The sequence below is a fragment of the Centroberyx gerrardi genome, chromosome 5 (assembly GCF_048128805.1).
Source record: "Centroberyx gerrardi isolate f3 chromosome 5, fCenGer3.hap1.cur.20231027, whole genome shotgun sequence".
In the NCBI taxonomy this organism is placed as follows: domain Eukaryota; kingdom Metazoa; phylum Chordata; class Actinopteri; order Beryciformes; family Berycidae; genus Centroberyx; species Centroberyx gerrardi.
In genome coordinates, this window is record NC_136001.1 from 4,047,496 (window position 1) to 4,064,559 (window position 17,064).

The window sequence follows — 17,064 nt, forward strand, 5'->3', positions numbered from 1 at the left end:
CTGGTGTTCATACCAGTTAAGAACACATGAAGAAATAGCTGAATATGAGCATCAGTCCAGACTTCATTTTGTTATGGTAGGCTTTCCAAGCATGAGGAACTGCTGGCTATCAGATGTCAACATCCGTCTCCTTCTACCCATAAACCCTGGAGTTTTAGGGTGGTTTCCTGTAGTAGGTTGGATTACATTCTCACTCCTAACAAACCACACCACAGTTCTCACGGAAGGGGACTGAGACTCACATTTTCAGACATCTCGGTTATTTGTCGTCACCAGAGAATGGCATTATTCATGCCCGCCCAAATGAACTGAACTCTTGCGCCCCCATTGTTGTGGAATGTGAATGAAGGAATAATATGAAGTCGCAGTCGAGTACACACATTTGAATGTGGTGACGTGTTCAACTGTTTTTCCATTTCGGGCATGTTGAACTTCATCTCTCATTCTTCAGCTTTAACAGTCTAGCTTCAACACTGACAACATAAGTCAGTGCCAAGTAGCGCATTTATAATAGGACCACAAATTATGATAGGAATACAAATTGAAATACATCATTTTAGAGATCTAACATCCTTCTCTCTGTAGGAAAAGGTAGAAAATCAAGTCACTTTGATTTCCGATATGTTACATGTGGATCTTGAAATTGGATTTTCGTGTTGGGGACATTCTCTGATGCGGAAACCCTATTATAACCTGATATCCTATACCTGCATCAGTATTGGTGCATATACAGTGTGCACAAGTGTTATAGTAGCAGTGCCACTTCCTTCCTTAATTAATTGTGTGTGAGTGTGTGTGTGTGTGTGTGCATTCATCCAACTGTCTAAAAGCTTACAGTCTCATTAAATCTCAGCTTTAATGAACAGCAGAGTAATTAGACGCTAACAGCTTTTAACAGTCACTTAATCATCTGATTGCACTAAGGCTGATATTAACGGATTAAGAAACAATCAGATGAACAAAGCTGAGCGGAGATCCTCTCACTGTGAAAACACCACGACACAGTGACAATTCATGCTTCATGTAATAAATCAATATATATAAAATAAATGGGAAATACTGTACTCCATTTTAATGTGTCTTGGCAAGGACAGTGTCAGGCTAAAGGTCATTATAATAAAAGTATGTGTGTGTGTGTGTTACTCACACGTCCAGCATGTGACAGAAGGCGGCCACCTCTTCGTCTCTTTCTTCAGACACTTGGAAGAGCTCATAGCCAAATCCATTCATTCTGGACCCGAGGGATACCTTCCAATCACACACAGACAATAGGAAACCGTCAATCACGGCACTCAGTATAACCCGACTTGACTGAACTGAACAACTGGACTATAAGGATGTGTCCCAATGTCCCAATTATTCAATTTTTCATTCGATGGAGAGTTTCATATCCAACTTTGAAAACTGGCTTGACTGTCTCTCATACTTTTGTCTTTTTTTGTCTTTGTCAAATTTTTATATACATAAAGTAGTGATTAAGAAAAGTGTGCCCATTCTTCCTGTCTACAACATATAAGACATTGGCTACGTTTCCATGCCAGAGTGAACTGGCTACTGGTCACACTCCGGTTAAGGTCTTATTAAGGTTAATCTGTTTACATGAACCTTTGATACCCGGACATTGAATTCCCCTTCCTCTTTGACTGAGCAATAGTAGCTTACTTCCTTAGGGAAAAGGAATGATGATTGCTGCCATGTTTTCTGTTGATGTCAAAATGTACCCACAATACTCTGCAAGTCTGCGTTTGACAGATGGTGAAAACCAAATTTGAAAGGAGAAAGATGTTTCCTTGCCACAGTAAAATGTTTAAAGCTTACTCAGGTTATTCTAACCCAGTTATGACATTTACATGCATTGACCCGAAACCAGTTTACTTGAGTAACCCAGTTAAGAAGGGTATCCTCTGTGCATGTAACATAACCACTGATTAAAATCAGGTGGCAATGAATAATTGATTAATTAGTGGCAACTATAGGACTACAGGAGATGTGTGCATCCCTAACAGACAAGAACTACTAGTAGTAAGGAGTCAGAGAACCACACGTAACCTACCTAGAATAGACTGGACTAAGTTTATAAAGTGTGGCTTTTGACGAGAACATTTGCAAACAGCTATCTATTTCTCAAATCAATCAAGTTGTAGAAAATTGCACAGTGAGGTTGACTAGCACAGTTGTTGACCACTATATTCAGCCACTATCATCTAACCATGCCATGGCTTTAGATTACAAGTGGTCCAACCAGTTTGACAGCTAATACATTCTACTGCAACTGGGTCAAAAAGAAGTAGCATAGAGGCCAAAGAAAATGTCATATATCTGAAATGTGATTTAATATCTGAACAATAATTAAAATCTGCTCTAGCTGTGTGTCAACAAAACTGGGTAGAAAATGTGGGTTTCAGCTGAGTCAGAGCAAACTGACCCAGTGGTGACAGAATTTAATTCTGTTACAATTGAAGAAATGAAACAACTGTCTGAAACTTTATTGTGCTATAAAACATAGGTGTCTGACATTTCTACTAGACAAGCTACACTTCAGTGGGTGCAATGCAAATTCTTTGATGTCCACCTTATTCTGTGATTTAAGTCTGAAAGGTATATGACCTCGTGATATAAAATCATTATAATGGCTGGTGTATTGAATGGGCGATGAACCCCAATTGGTCTTGAAGGCGAATTTTGCCATTTGGTCTTGGCAGACATAAGTTCTTACCGGGTCTGCAGACACTCGCCGTTGGTTCTTGTTGCTCTTGGGAACAGGTACGTAAGTCCTGGGCGGTACCTGCGGAGGAAGGGTCTTACTCCGAGCCACGGGCTTCCCCGATTGGTCCCCATTGGCCCTCCGACCCCGAGGAACCTGCCGATCCCCATTGAGCCTGGACAATGAGTCATTGAGGTTGTCATAATTTAACTCCCCTGAAGTCACTTTGGGCTGATCCACCTCTGGGGTGAACAGATTGACATCCCTGGGCATGGTCGAACCACGAGGCGGGAGGAAGGGGTTTTCTGACCCGGACAAAGGGGGAATGGGATTCCTCGGTGGGATGGCAGGAGGAAGGTCATCTGGAAGAGGGGGGAAGCCTTTGGGGAGAACCGAGTCCCCATAACTGGAGCCTGAATAGTCCCCACCCTTGCAAACCTCTGGACTCTCCAGGATGTACAAGGACTCTTTGATGTAGCCTCCCCGAGGAGGGGTTGCCCTGGCTGGAATGGACCGTGATGACTGGGACCCTCCCGGCTGGTTCAGGGACGAGTCGGATCCAGAAAGCCCCCTCAGGAGACTTCCTCCAGGGGGGCTGGGAATGGGCCGGCTAGGAGTGGGTCGAGGGCGCTCTATAGATGGGATGGAGGGCTTGGGGGAAGTCTTGGAGCCACTTTGGGTGGCGATTCGAGGGCTGGTCTGGGTGCTGCCGGTGCCCCCCTTGTCCTGTTTGAGTCGGGAAAGAGCGTCGTACTCCATCTGCAGGGCCTCAGCCAGGACCAGCTCCTTCTGACTGAGGCCCAGGGCTTCCAAACAACCCCAGCCCGCCTCGCTGCTCTCCTTCTGGGTCTGGGCTGCCGACATGACGCCTCCACAGGACAGGAGAGGAGGAGGGAGGAGGGAAGAGAATGGGGAGGAGGAGGAGTACTGCTAGGAGAACCACTGTAGACACATGGGGCCGCGGAATATCAGCTGTGGAGAGAGAGAAAGGAAGGGAGGAAGGGAGAGACAGAAGTGAAAGACAATAAGGGCTAACATTGATTGAACATTTAACATTGATACACCAATACATCGCAATTTTATTTTTTTCAATTCTCTATGTCTCAAAAAGTGTGAAGGCGAAAATGACTGGAAAAAGGTTGAGAACCACAGCTATAGGTGTCAATCAGATAATTTCATTGCAGCTTTGAGAGATACAGAGGCCCCACTGGAACAAACATCTTAGTGGGCGCCATTAAGCCAATGCCAGCAATTTGCATGAACACAAAGTATCAAAATCAAATTGGATTGAGCGGTCCTACCCAGCCCTAGAGACAATATGTGAAACCATTTTACAAGTTCAATGAAATATCTCTTTACACTAGTTTGCTTACTAAGAAAAAAGTCAAAGTCACAGTTTGTTAAAGTGCAAATTGGCTGAAAAGCACAAAACAGACTGCATCTACAGCCTGAGTCTTGCCCAACTAGAGCAGTTCACACTAAATGCTTGCCGCATTTAGTGTAGCAAGCACAAAGCAGGCACATATCAAAATAATCATAAGTGACAATGAAAAGATTGAGCAGTGCACATTTAATAACTGAAATTTGCAGATTTTCAGTCTTTTGTGATGCACACACACGACGTAGCCGTCGTGTGTGTGCATCACAAAAGACTGAAAATCTGCAAATCTTTGAGGAACACAAATTTAAAGACCGTAGACGGTATAAAAAAGACTGAGAAGAGAATGTGATTTTTCGTGGTACACCTGCACTCACAGTAATAGGCTATATACAATATTTTGATACCAAAACAAACATGCAGCCCATATGGCTTGCAGCAATTGTGGCTTGTGCTGCGATTTGCACAGAAAAAAAGAGGGAGAAGACATTCATGTAGGACAAATGCTTTTAGAAAAGTGCTTAGCATTCTCTGTGTAATGTTGGTTGAATAGGATTTTACATCCTGCTTCTCCAACATGTATGTGTGTGTGTGTGCAGTATGTGTGCTTCAACAAGAAACTGTTAAACTAACTGTAGCTGTAGCACAGATTCCTGATCCCCCATGGGCATGTTTAAACTCACACACTCTCTCTCTCACACACGCACACACACACAGAGTGGTGAAAGTGGGTGGTATCTGAGAGAAGGTCAGCATTCTCTTTTCCTCTCACACATTTCAACAGTAAAATATGATCACTGTTAACTTTTGATACACCAATTTAGCTACAGCCAGAAATATTCATTGGTTGCATGGATAATATGCAAGCATTAAAAGTTACATATCGCATCATGTTTTTCCACGGTGCAGCAAACTACGGCAATGATGTGAGCTTCATTCTAATAACCTGCGTTGCATATCATCCTCTTTCTACCATTCTGTCCAATAAATGCCATGAAGATAATCTTACAGCATGTGCGGCATGATGAATGGGTGAAAGCAAAACCTTCAATTTGAAATTTCCTCCTACTGCTTACAGCCCCACCACTGATGTTGGAGACCTGCAGCGACCTCAGTTGATGATGATCATGATGTGGCCGGCCACTCCCAGCCACACCACACCGCTTTAGGAAGTTCTCATACAGCTGTGCGTGTGTGTGTGTGTGTGTTTGGAAAGTAACTTATACAAGGAGAGAAAGAGAGAGGAGACATTAGCTATGTTTCCATTCAACTGCCAAGCCAATTTGAAAAGGTGCTACGTGTATTATTTTAATAGCAACGATTTGCGACATTAGTATAATTACTGTAATTACCGTAGGAATTCATTAGCATTGGACAAGCTTTATTGTTCTTTAGTATCAGATAATGCTGGCCATATTTCATGCTTTCATCTGAAGACAACACGTATGATATTCTAATGTACCAACTAATAGCCATGCAACCACAATGGAGACTTTTACATGTTAGAAACAACACGTATGATATTCTAATGTACCAACTGATGGTCACAAAAACACCATGGAGACCATACATGTCAGAAACAACACAATGATATTCTAAAGTACAAACATTTCCTAGGGAAAACTAGCATTCCCATTTATCAAATTTCTTTATCTATTCTGCCTCTAGTAAGTATTTAATGGTCATACAACCACGTTTTTGTTTTTGCAATATTGAAGAATCGTTGTGGAATTTTGACATTTCCCTTCAGTATTTTTAATTTGATATGTCATCATTTGCATGAAAAAACTAGAGCACAAGGTGACAACCTAAAACTGAACACAGGAAAGTCAAAAAGGCAGAAATAAAGATGAAGAGTTGTGTGAAAGAGGAGAGAGGCTGCTTCATGTCAGACGTCCAATGGGAAGGCCCTGGAGGTTCCCCAAACTAACCTCCCTTCATCCATTGCTAAACTGACATGAGCAAGTGTCTTCATTTGACTATGGCGTCTTTGTTAAGCAGAGAGCTGGTGGGAGGTTACACAAAAAGCCTTTCCCAGACTCCAAAGCAAAGCCATGGGGGAAATACACCAACTCAGTATAACCAGGAGGCAAGCTGATGATTTGACAGCCAAATGTGCCTCTGTCCCGCCTGCTGCAGGTATTTAAAGGAAGAAAAGCAAGGGAAAAACAATAAAGAAGGAAGGAATGAAACTAACAAGGAGAGCTACTATCTTTAGCAACTCAAAAAAAAACAATAGATCAATGAGGATACAGCGATTATAAAAAGTATTCACCACTTTTTCTTATGTTACAACATTAGTTCAAGAAACACATAACTAGAATTTTGGTCTAAAATCCACAAATACTACTCTTGGAAATACAAGAAACTTGTGTGAAAGAATTCACTCCCTTTACTCACTTCACTACATTCATCTTTAGGTTATTCTTAATTCTTATTTCTCAGAATTGCTTTAACTTTCTTCCCAGTAAGTTTTATACTAAGGCTCTTCAAGACATTTAGCACAAGTAAAAGAACTTAAAGGATTGGTCAAAGAAGAGGTGTGTGCGTGTGTGTGTGTGTGCGATCACGATTCTCTCTCACAATTCTTAGGGAAAACAATTTTTTATAGATTTTTTTATTGCACTCTTGCCTGACACAGACAGGAACACAACAAAAAATATGATATTGACTGATATGGGACTTTCACATCAACTTTGCACAACAGAAAGGGAACACTGTTTTTCCCACAGTGCAGCAGAGGGCATCAAGTGGCATATTCAAGTCAGTCAGTCATCAACACTTCGTGACATGGCCTCTAGAGGGCATCTTTAGCTGCGAGATGCAGCGTTTCCCATACATAGGCTCATCTGTTGTGCATTGACACAAAATAAGAAGTTGGTCAATGTATAAAAATTGATCTAAATGTCTGTCATGTGGAGATGCACAGACCAGCAGCATTGTACTCAATCTGACAGTCTCCCATTATGAAAACGAAACTGAAACTTAACATTCCACATTTTGCTCCAAACTCCCCTGTTTAGTAACAGGATGTGTAAACAGTAACTTGATAACTCGTCTTCTGCTGCCCTACAAACTTTAACGGTAGGTAACGTTATTACATTGTGGTATTTAAAGGATAAGGCTGGTGTTTTTTAATGCATTGCTTACCGTCAACAAATCCTATGAAAATAACAAAATCAGCAATGAATTTGTTTTGCCAACAAGTCTCGTCCATGTAGCCGGTGCCCAATGAAGCCATGTCCCAGCAGCCATAGAACTCCATTGTATTAAAAAAAGGATTATAAACACATCAAAGAGCCATGCCGTTGCTCTGGGCAACATATTTCATCATCACGATGCACCGGGCCAGCCGACTTTTTCCTCAAGCAACTTAATAAGCTGGCTGTAAACACTTTGTGATCTCAGGAAAGTAGTTCCGTAGCACCGAAAATAGTCCCCGGCGTAATGAAGAATTTGTTCCCATTTGAATTTGATTTGGTAATAACTACAACCGCCTGACTTTTCATGGTAACAGTTAGCGATTTTTAAAATTGAAACTATGTCTTTGTGAGCTGTATTTCAAGGTTTTTAGCTTACAATTGGAGCCAATGACTTCCGGGTTGACGGCTAAAAACGGTACGTGGGAAGTCAGAAAGTAACAGGAGGAGAGCAAACACATTGTTGATTTTGTTATTTTCATAGGATTTGTTGACGGTAAGCAATGCATTAAAAAACACCAGCGTTATCCTTTAAGTAATGTTAGTGGAATCAGGTAATTTAACCGATAACCATGTCGCAATGCTTCAGCACATTGAATTGAACTGAACACACTTGCAATGGGCCTGTACAGGATCTGTGCTTGACAAAATAGGTTAGATTCAACTGCTTGATGAATCCAACACTGAACAAAAAAACAATCAACTTAAGTACCTTGTCTTCTCTTATTTAGGGTTAGTAGTAGTGGCATTTCACATTTTTGACCTTGAGCTTAAAGCAATAGTTCAGCCCAAAATGAAAATTCACTCATCATCTACTCACATTCATGTCAGTCGAAACAAAAGTTTATATCCACATAACACACAGCAAGTTTGCTACAGCAACTCCGTATCAGCCTTCTCCAAAAGAACTAATGTCGCCAGGAACATGCTCTTTAGAGTTCCAAAAAAGGGCAAAAAATGCCCATGAAATTACTCCAAACAGCTCGTGAACAATAATCCAAGTGTTCTGTAGCCAAACGATTGCACCACAGGTCCAAAAGTACAATATTTTCCTCATAATCTCCTAGATTTTCCCGACTCGTGGAGCTCTGGTCGCCCTACAGCAATCTGGTGGAAGAGTCTTGTTGCCTTCATGTCGTACTTCACATCAGATCGTACTTCCAAGTTTGACAGTCGTAATGCAGCTCGTTCTCATTCAGGCTGATACGGAGCAGCACTAGCAGACTCACTGTGTTATGTGGACATACAAACTTCACTTGTGTTTCCACTGACATGAGGGTGAGAAGATAATGACCACATTTTTTGGTGAACTATTCAAAAAAGAGTTTACTACTAGGATACGACCAACATGGGTTTATGAGGCTGCTTCTGATGGAGGTATTTTTTGGATCGAGAGAGAACCGATATTTAGTGCCGATATTCATTATCTTTATATTTGACCATTTTCATGCCAAAACATGCATACTTCTGTGGAATCCAATCAAAATGTATTATGCATGTAATATGCCTCATAAAATGTAATACTGTAATAATAAAATAACAGGACAATAATATCCATCTAAGCATATTTATCATAGATCTCATGTTTCCCCATCCCTTGGCTTGGTGATCTGATATTCAGCCAGGCCAGTCACCAGAGGGCTCAGACTGAGGAGGTGATGACACCCATGGGGGCTGGGTGAGGGGTGGAGACGGAGGACGAGTTGATGGGGATGGGGGTGGGGGAAGGATGGAGCAAGGGCTGCTGGGAGGGAGAGAGGGAGGGAGGGAGGGGTTGCCAGATATCCAGACCTCTGCAATGTATCCCTCGCAGAGAAATAAGCCCTTTCAATTAGGGCTGGGAGGGGGGTGGGGGGTGGTGGGGTCTGAAATCAAAAGAACAAAGAGCTGGTGCTAGTGTGTGTGTGTGTGTCACGTGAGCGAGGTCAGACTCAGACACATTCACACAGCTCGGGCACCCGAGAAACACAAAGGGGGCCGCTGTCACCCATGCCCCACCCACCAACAACGCACACACACACACACACACACACACACTCCACTGACCCCCAAACACACACACTCTCCACTGACACCCAAACACACACACAGACCGAGAGAGAGAGAGGGAGAGAAAGAGAAGAGAGAAATGCTGACAAGACATACCCACCCTGACATGCTGTGAAACATGCACACACACACAGCACACTTACAGCTGGCCACACACACACACACACACACACACACACACTAATACCACAGTAACAGTGCCCTGCTGGTGCCAGCTGATGCCAGCTGATGCCAGGATTGGTTGACCTGAAGATGAACTGATCTGTCAATCATCGCCACCACATCTCCCCCATCCCTGAATCCCGGTTACTCACATCCTTATCTGTATCACACATGGCCTCGAAAGTTTTCCTGCAAGATAATGTAATGTTTCATGAATTCAAAATGTATTAAACTAGTTAGGCTATCTCCTCCACTGCTTTCTATTGTCACAATGGAAAAATAGGCATGGCTCTTTAACCTGGATATCAGACGCTGAAGCCAAAATCAGAATTAATTGAAACCAGGACAATCCTGTAGCAGTGCGAGGCTGTTTCTGGACTATAGGCCTTTGTTTGCATGTATCAGTGTTTGTGTGGGGAGAGGAGAGAGGGAGAGGGAGAGAGAGGGAGAGGGAGAGGGAGAGAGAGAGAGAGAGAGAGAGAGAGAGTGCGCTGAAGCCTACTTAGCAAACTGAACATTGAAACCAGGTGACATACATACATGTGAATAGAATGGGCATATCTGCAGATATGTGCAGTTGTGTGTGTGTGTTTGCACATGCATGCACGCTCATGTATGTGCGTACAGCTGTATACATATGTTTAAACATCACTCTATGGGAATATGCACTATTGGACCCAACCTGAACAGCCTGGAAATTTCACTGTAACTCATTTACATTTACTTGCACTTAAGAGTCCAAGCATGAGGAAATCTTGATCACATACCATGAAACAAGGCTATGTCTTTTCGACTTCATATTGGTATGGGATATGGGTTACATACTACAATAGATACAAATCGAATGGATATATCTGTTAGAAGTATGTTTCGGTTCCTGGCTGATTCAATTCTGCTTCACTGTCCAAATGTCATATTGGTCAATTATTATAAAACAATCCACACAGAGGAAAAGCCCATTAAACCACTTCAAATTCACTTGCTAGCATAATCATACAGTTAATCAACAACATCTGTGCCAGTTGGTGGCCCCAAATAACAAGGGCCCAGGTTAATGGTATAGAGGGTCGATTTATTGCATTTGCTGGCCCGCACAAGTACCACCAAAGCCTTTTTCTGAGCCAGGAAAACCTCCCGAAAGAGCGAGGGCGTCTTTCTAGAGCCGCCATTTTGCACCGTTCAACAATCATACAGGGAGAAATCCATCGTAGAAGAGGAGAGAGACCAATTTCTCCACCCACAGGAGCCTCAATAGACCAGAATGCAACACAACCACAAGACATTGCATTTTGAATAAGGGGCTATCGCTTTTTCCCCGACTGGAAAAACTCTCACTATCGCTCTCTCCACCTACAAGTACAACCCACAGCTGAATGCCACAAGTTCACGCTCCTTCTCTGAAGGGTTGTCGAAAGGCATTCTGGGAAATTAGGGAAATCACTAACTGCAGTAGAAGTAGACAAGGCAGGTTGAGAGAAAGTGGGTTCACCAGAAAAGTTAATTACATTACTTCGTCAGAAAATAACTGAGTTATAAACTGAGAATAACAGAGGTTTACTTTATTGTAGCAGAATGCCTCCAGAACTGGTTTGAGTGATCAGATCTTCAATACGACCACTTCCATATCCTGGTTTGAAAATCCAATAGTGATGTGGGAAAAATATGATTTTTGAGCATCCAAACCTGTCCCTTAATACCCTTAATACCCTTAGTACGACAGGATGATTTAAGTCGCATTGAAATGACAAGTGTATCTGTAGCATTAGTGGGGCAAAATGAACTAAATCGCTGTCTAACAGTGATTGCTCAATATTACTCAACTGCTGCTGAAACCTGCTCCAACAACAAACAGAAATGGGGGCAAAGCAATCAGCAGTCTAACCCGTCTGACTGCCCCCCCCGCCCCCCCCCCCCATTCACACACATGCACGCACGCACGTGCACCTACTGTACTTTGACCACTGATATTGGCCTCAAAGAGAAAGTGGAATGGATGATTATTATTCAAATGAGTTGAGCAGCCAACATCAACACCATGATACTAATATCCATGACTGAAAAAGGAGCAAAGCCCAGTAATATCAATCTGTCAGTGTATATCTGACATATCCGACACTAAAGCTTACTCACTGTGAATCATTGCCGTTTTATGTTTTATCAACAGTTTTCTCATTTCTACCGTGTGTTACTTGCAGCTCAGGAAAGTTTATGCCTACTGGGTTTTGTTTAGAGTTTTTTTGGGGGGCGGGTGGGTGGGATGTGGGTCTTAATGATTGTGCATGGAGGCTCAGCAGCTAGATCTCTAAACTTTGTGTAGGAGGGACTGCTGCCACATCAGTGCACACCAGCAGTGATCGGACCGGTAATGTAGCGGTAATGAGGTTTTGAGAATGCTGCTGAGGAGAAGTTGGTATACTGATACCAATACCAATATTTATGCAATGAAGCTGCTAATAGTGCCAGTATAAAAGGGTTTCTCCCAGAATTGTGATCTTGTCAGGGTGGAAAAGCTTTTAGACTATAGGACACTAAAACTCTCCACTGAAACCCAGCATGACAGTAATACTAAAACATTCATGCTAGTTGTCTGGAATTTGATCAAAATGTCACAGTAGAATCAGCTGAATAAGGGCTTCCCATAGACAACCAGTGTAGTATTTATCAATTCTACAATAAACGTAATCAAACTGCATCATATCCATCACATCAGAAGTGGACCACACTGGCCAGATCCCATTTTTGATAAAAAAGACAATACCCCCTCCATACTCTAACCCTAACATTGTACAGCTTATACCTGATACATGCAGTGTGTAGGTACTTTAGATCAGGGCTGGTAACCACACAGAAAATACCTTCTAGATAATTCCATATTTGCATTCTGGGTTATAAACTGCTTATGACAGAGCATGTTTTTTGTTCAAATATAACAAAAGCTTCCAGACTTGACAGATCAACCATCTAAAAGGCAATACTAATACTATCAACGCTGTCTGTTGTTGAGGACAGTTGTGAAATAGGCCTGTAGGTCACTGTGGTCACAATATGTTATGTTGATCTGATATTAATAATCAAGAGGTAAGATTTTTTTTCTTTGAAAGGCAAACCAATTTATAAAAACTGAAGATATCTTGTGCAGAGACCCAAACACACAGGCACGCACTATTATTAGAATAATTTATCCACAAAGCAGTGTAATGGGTGACAACAAACATGCTAAAACATTCCAAAGGATGTTTTTACATCATGCCAAAACTGTGAGAGTATTTTTAGACGATGGGGGAATGTTTCAAACATCTTCTTAACAGCTGCTTCTACTGCTGCAGCCCTCAGTAGCCTCCTGACCGGCTGTTTGGTGCAATCTTTTAGCAAATATATAACCCGTTCCCATGGAGAAAAAGTCACACCGAACTCCATTCAAAAATGTGGCAATTTAATGTTGCCTTGTTTATCGATAAACGTACACACCGCGAATAACATAGCTGAATACCTTTTATGAATCGCTACTACTTTCTTTTAATTTCGGGCTATATCGACTACACCAATTAGCAATTATTTTTTGTAAAAAAATCAACTTTTACAATCGGTTAGCCTATTATTCCAACAATCGTCTTTCACCGAAATACACCGTGGAGGGCGGTGGCGAGCAACGTGAACCTAATCTAAAAGTTTAAATTTCATTGAAATAAAGTGCTGCTTGGTTGTTTATATTGTGCCGAATATACCAGTGGATCTTAATGATTCGTAACATGTGTTAAGTCATGTTCTACCAGGGATGTCGGTTGCCAAAAAGCAAGGCAACAATTAACTTTCAGATTTGTGAATGGAGTTTGAACTGACCCTCACTCCAACAGCACATATCGGGGCTACAGGCGACCATGGAATAGCGCAGTCCATAGTGTAGGCTATGGCAAGTGGACGCTACCAGACAGCAACTTCACCGACCAATGAAACGCACCATGATGTCAAACAATTGTGTCCATCGTTATTATCAAAGCAGTGTTATAGTCTGGTGCATCGTTTTCAGGTAGAAAAACCTTACCTGCTTCTCGGTCTTATGGGCGCCCGGAGCGGGCGGCGGTTGCCATTTTAAAGCGGTTTACTTTCCTGCCAAAAAATTATATCGATTCCCTTGAATTGTCGATTCCTATCTAGATTTCCCAGTAAATTAATAGTTTCCAGCCACTGGTACAGACAGTATTCCACACATTTAGAAAGTCGGAACAGATCCCCGGCTTTCCTGCGTCAAGCTGTATTCATTTGTTGAATATGTCCTCTCTCTCCACGGTGTCCCCGGCTGTTTTGTAGCCGACTTGCTGCTGAGGTTTTCGGCTTTGGGTCGGCCTCTCCTCGGCAGCTGCTGGGGACCAGTGTCAATTCCACACAATACAAAATCATATAACTTCCTATCAGAATTTTCAAAATAAAACCCCTATCGGCGATTATTTGTTGCAATGTTTGAGTAATACAACGCACCAAACTAAAAATAACAACTATATTTAAGGTGGAATCGGTTTTTGTTGTTCTGTACACTCCAGTACTTAATCATTCTTTTTTCCCAAACGTGATAAAATTTACGCATTTATTTACAACTCAAACTCACCATATTTCCGGTCCTATGCCGATTAACTCTGTCTAACTTGACACAGACTGAGCCCAGAGAAGAAAGACAGCGGCATCTATCGGATACAACTTGTAACACAACGTATTTTAACATGCGAGTGGAGCCCAAACTGGGGTCCAGGGACATCCACAGGTCCTTGAAGGGGTTCCAGGGGGTCTCCATTAATATTAGGATTAGTTTGAATTCACTCACCAGAACATATAGGCTATAGGCCACACATAGGCTATAGGCCACTATAGGCTTCTGTAGACTTGTTCATATTTATATGATGCACATTTGCACACCATGTATATTGTTGTAAATTCACATATCTGCTTCTTCACTTTCCACATCTCTCCCGCATTGTTATAATCTGCATATTTTAATGGTATTTGCATAATGGTTCCACTATTTCATACTGTACTACATATGGAAGAGGATTAGGGCCACATGTGAAACATTTATTTGAATTCTGAGTTTAAAGTCAGAATTCTGAGATTAAAGTCAGAAGTCAGAATTCTGACTTTATTCTCAGAACTAAAATAAATGTTTCACATGTGGCCCTAATCCTCTTCCATATGTAAGCAACACATTTGTTTTTTAACTTAAACTACAAGCATGATGGTCACATACATGTGTGCACACTGGCTCGCTCAGCTGTCCTCTTTTTTTTCATTCATGGGCACGGGATACATTTCATTGCCTCGATTTGGTGAACATGAGCCCTCTTTCTGGTTTATTTGTGCACACGAGATACAATTCGTTTCCTCGATTTGTGCTCTTGATGTGCGCTCGACATGTAAAACATGTGCACATGTGCTCACAAATTAAGCCATATTAACCAAATGGAGGGAATGAAATGTATCGTGTGCACATACAACTAAGCAAGTGTTCGAATAGCACAGTGTGACAGGTAGAGAGCACAGGTAGATCCCTGTCTGTTTGTGTGACACGCCCCTGTACATAAAGAGTAATCAGGGACGTCAATGGGCTAATATCAGCCAATGGGTAGCATCAGACACACCTGAGTTTCATTTCCTCCTCATCATAGGGAGTGTATAAGGCTTGAGATCAGTGTGGAGCAAGCTGGTTTGTGGTTGTGCTCTTATGCTGTATTCCCCTGTGCTTGTAGCCCAAGGTAAGCCTAGTATGCTAGATGAGTGATATTAATGATAGCAAATCAGTGCCTGAATTGGACCAAAAAAGGTGCCAGTACCCTAATTCAGCAGTTGCATGACATGAGCATCGCATGTGTCTTGGACATATTTATATTTATACGCATATCTTGGTAATATATCCCACTTCAAATGTATTTTTGTATGCATTTCATTACATACAAATATAATATTGCATATATGCTACAATAAACCCAACTGAAAATGAAACAAGACTGCAGTCAGTTTAGCTGCAAAACAACTAGTCCTAACCTACCTTGCCATTTAAAAAAAAATCAACACAGAAAAATGTGCTGGGTTAGTGCTGTAATAATATCAGAGAAAGATTACATCAGAGAAAGATTACATACTTACAAGCCTACAGAAGACTGATGCAAATAGACAAAGGCCAATATTGTCTTTATATAACTGACAGACAGAGCTGTCTGTGGTTTTTGGAGGTAGTGGCAACAAAGCAATATTGACCTTTTGTTGTTGACAGTCATGATATAAGAAAACTAGCATTATGTAACATGTTACGTACATTTATTCCTCCTTGGCGCAATAACATACCTTTCATTTGTGCTTGTACATCCTCTATTTGCTTCTCTCTCTCTATTGGAACCTGACCAGTAGTGTTGATTGGACATATTGGCGTTTGATTACCATGAATTTCTTCAGCCACTGTAATCGGCGACCTGTCGATCACTGGACAGGCGACCTGTCAATCACTAGGTAAACAACCCCGTTTTATATTGTTATATCGCGTTAATGATGCAATTTAGAAAATCGCCATAAGGACACATTAGAAGAAGTTAAATTAGCTACTGAGACCATAACCTCTTGTCGAAAAAATGTATTGACTTTATATTTTGAGTGAGCAGTTGGGTTGTGGTCCCATTGACTTGCATGGAGTTGGACCAGGTTTGGAGCCGGCCTGTAGCGAAAGTTAGAGGAATTGCAGCTTGCCTTGGCTTCAAAATTCACCTGTGGTTTTGGCTGCTTGGAGCAAACACATTCACAGCGAAATCTCTAGTCCGAGACATCATCGATACTGGAGAAACGACAGATGCCCCCTGCCTGTTCGCTTCTCCCATCGCTTACCTGAGAGCTGGGAGGAAGAGCGTTTCTTCCTTCTCCTCACCTAGGACTGTTTCCTCCTTGAAAGACTACAGAAATAAACATCTCATTGATTATATGCTTGGAGTACAGTTGCATCCATCGTTGGGGTTCTTGATCATTTTATTTATTTATTTTTTCATTTTAGATCAATACTACCTAATCAGTGCTTGCTAGCTACAGTACCATCAAAATGATGTCATGTTATGAAAGGCAACGCCAAAGCAGCATAACGCGTTACGTTCCCCTGTATTTTCTTTGCGTTCTGAGGGAGGTTTATCTTCTCTCTCTCTCTCTCTCTCTCTCTCTCTCTCTCTCTCTCTCTCTCTCTCTCTCTCTCTCTCTGTCTCCTTTACTTGTTCTCCTAGGTTCCAGGTTTGATGACCAGTCCAAAGGAAGGAGGTGGAGGCCCACCCTCTATTCTCCTACCATACTGGGGTTGTAAAAATATGCGATTTGCATAGATAGCTTACTTTCCCTTGTCAAAACCACTACATAGGTGCTTGGTTGATTGATGAAAAGTGCGAATGGGAAAGTAATTCCACTTCAGCATATGTGTTCAATAGGCAGAGGCGAATTTTATGGACAGGCAAGGCAGGCAACTGCTTGGGGCCCCCAACATGAGGGGGCCCCCCAAGGGCTGACTCACTTCAGTCCACAGCAATGTCTCAAATTGTGGGAACCCCCTAAACTAC

The 17,064-nt window shown here is 42.0% G+C and overlaps 1 protein-coding gene across 1 annotated transcript in view; it reads right to left on the reverse strand.

Moving 5' to 3' along the window:
• pik3c2b (phosphatidylinositol-4-phosphate 3-kinase, catalytic subunit type 2 beta) overlaps positions 1-3,568 on the reverse strand; it is a 48,522-nt gene extending 44,954 nt beyond the window's left edge. Inside the window, exons 1-2 of the mRNA XM_071914814.1 lie at positions 2,717-3,568; positions 1,148-1,248 (exon numbers count right to left, since the gene is read on the reverse strand). Of these exons, the coding sequence (XP_071770915.1) occupies positions 1,148-1,248; positions 2,717-3,568 (953 nt within the window). The remainder of the gene's footprint in view (positions 1-1,147; positions 1,249-2,716) is intronic.
• Between the last annotated feature and the right edge of the window lie 13,496 nt (positions 3,569-17,064).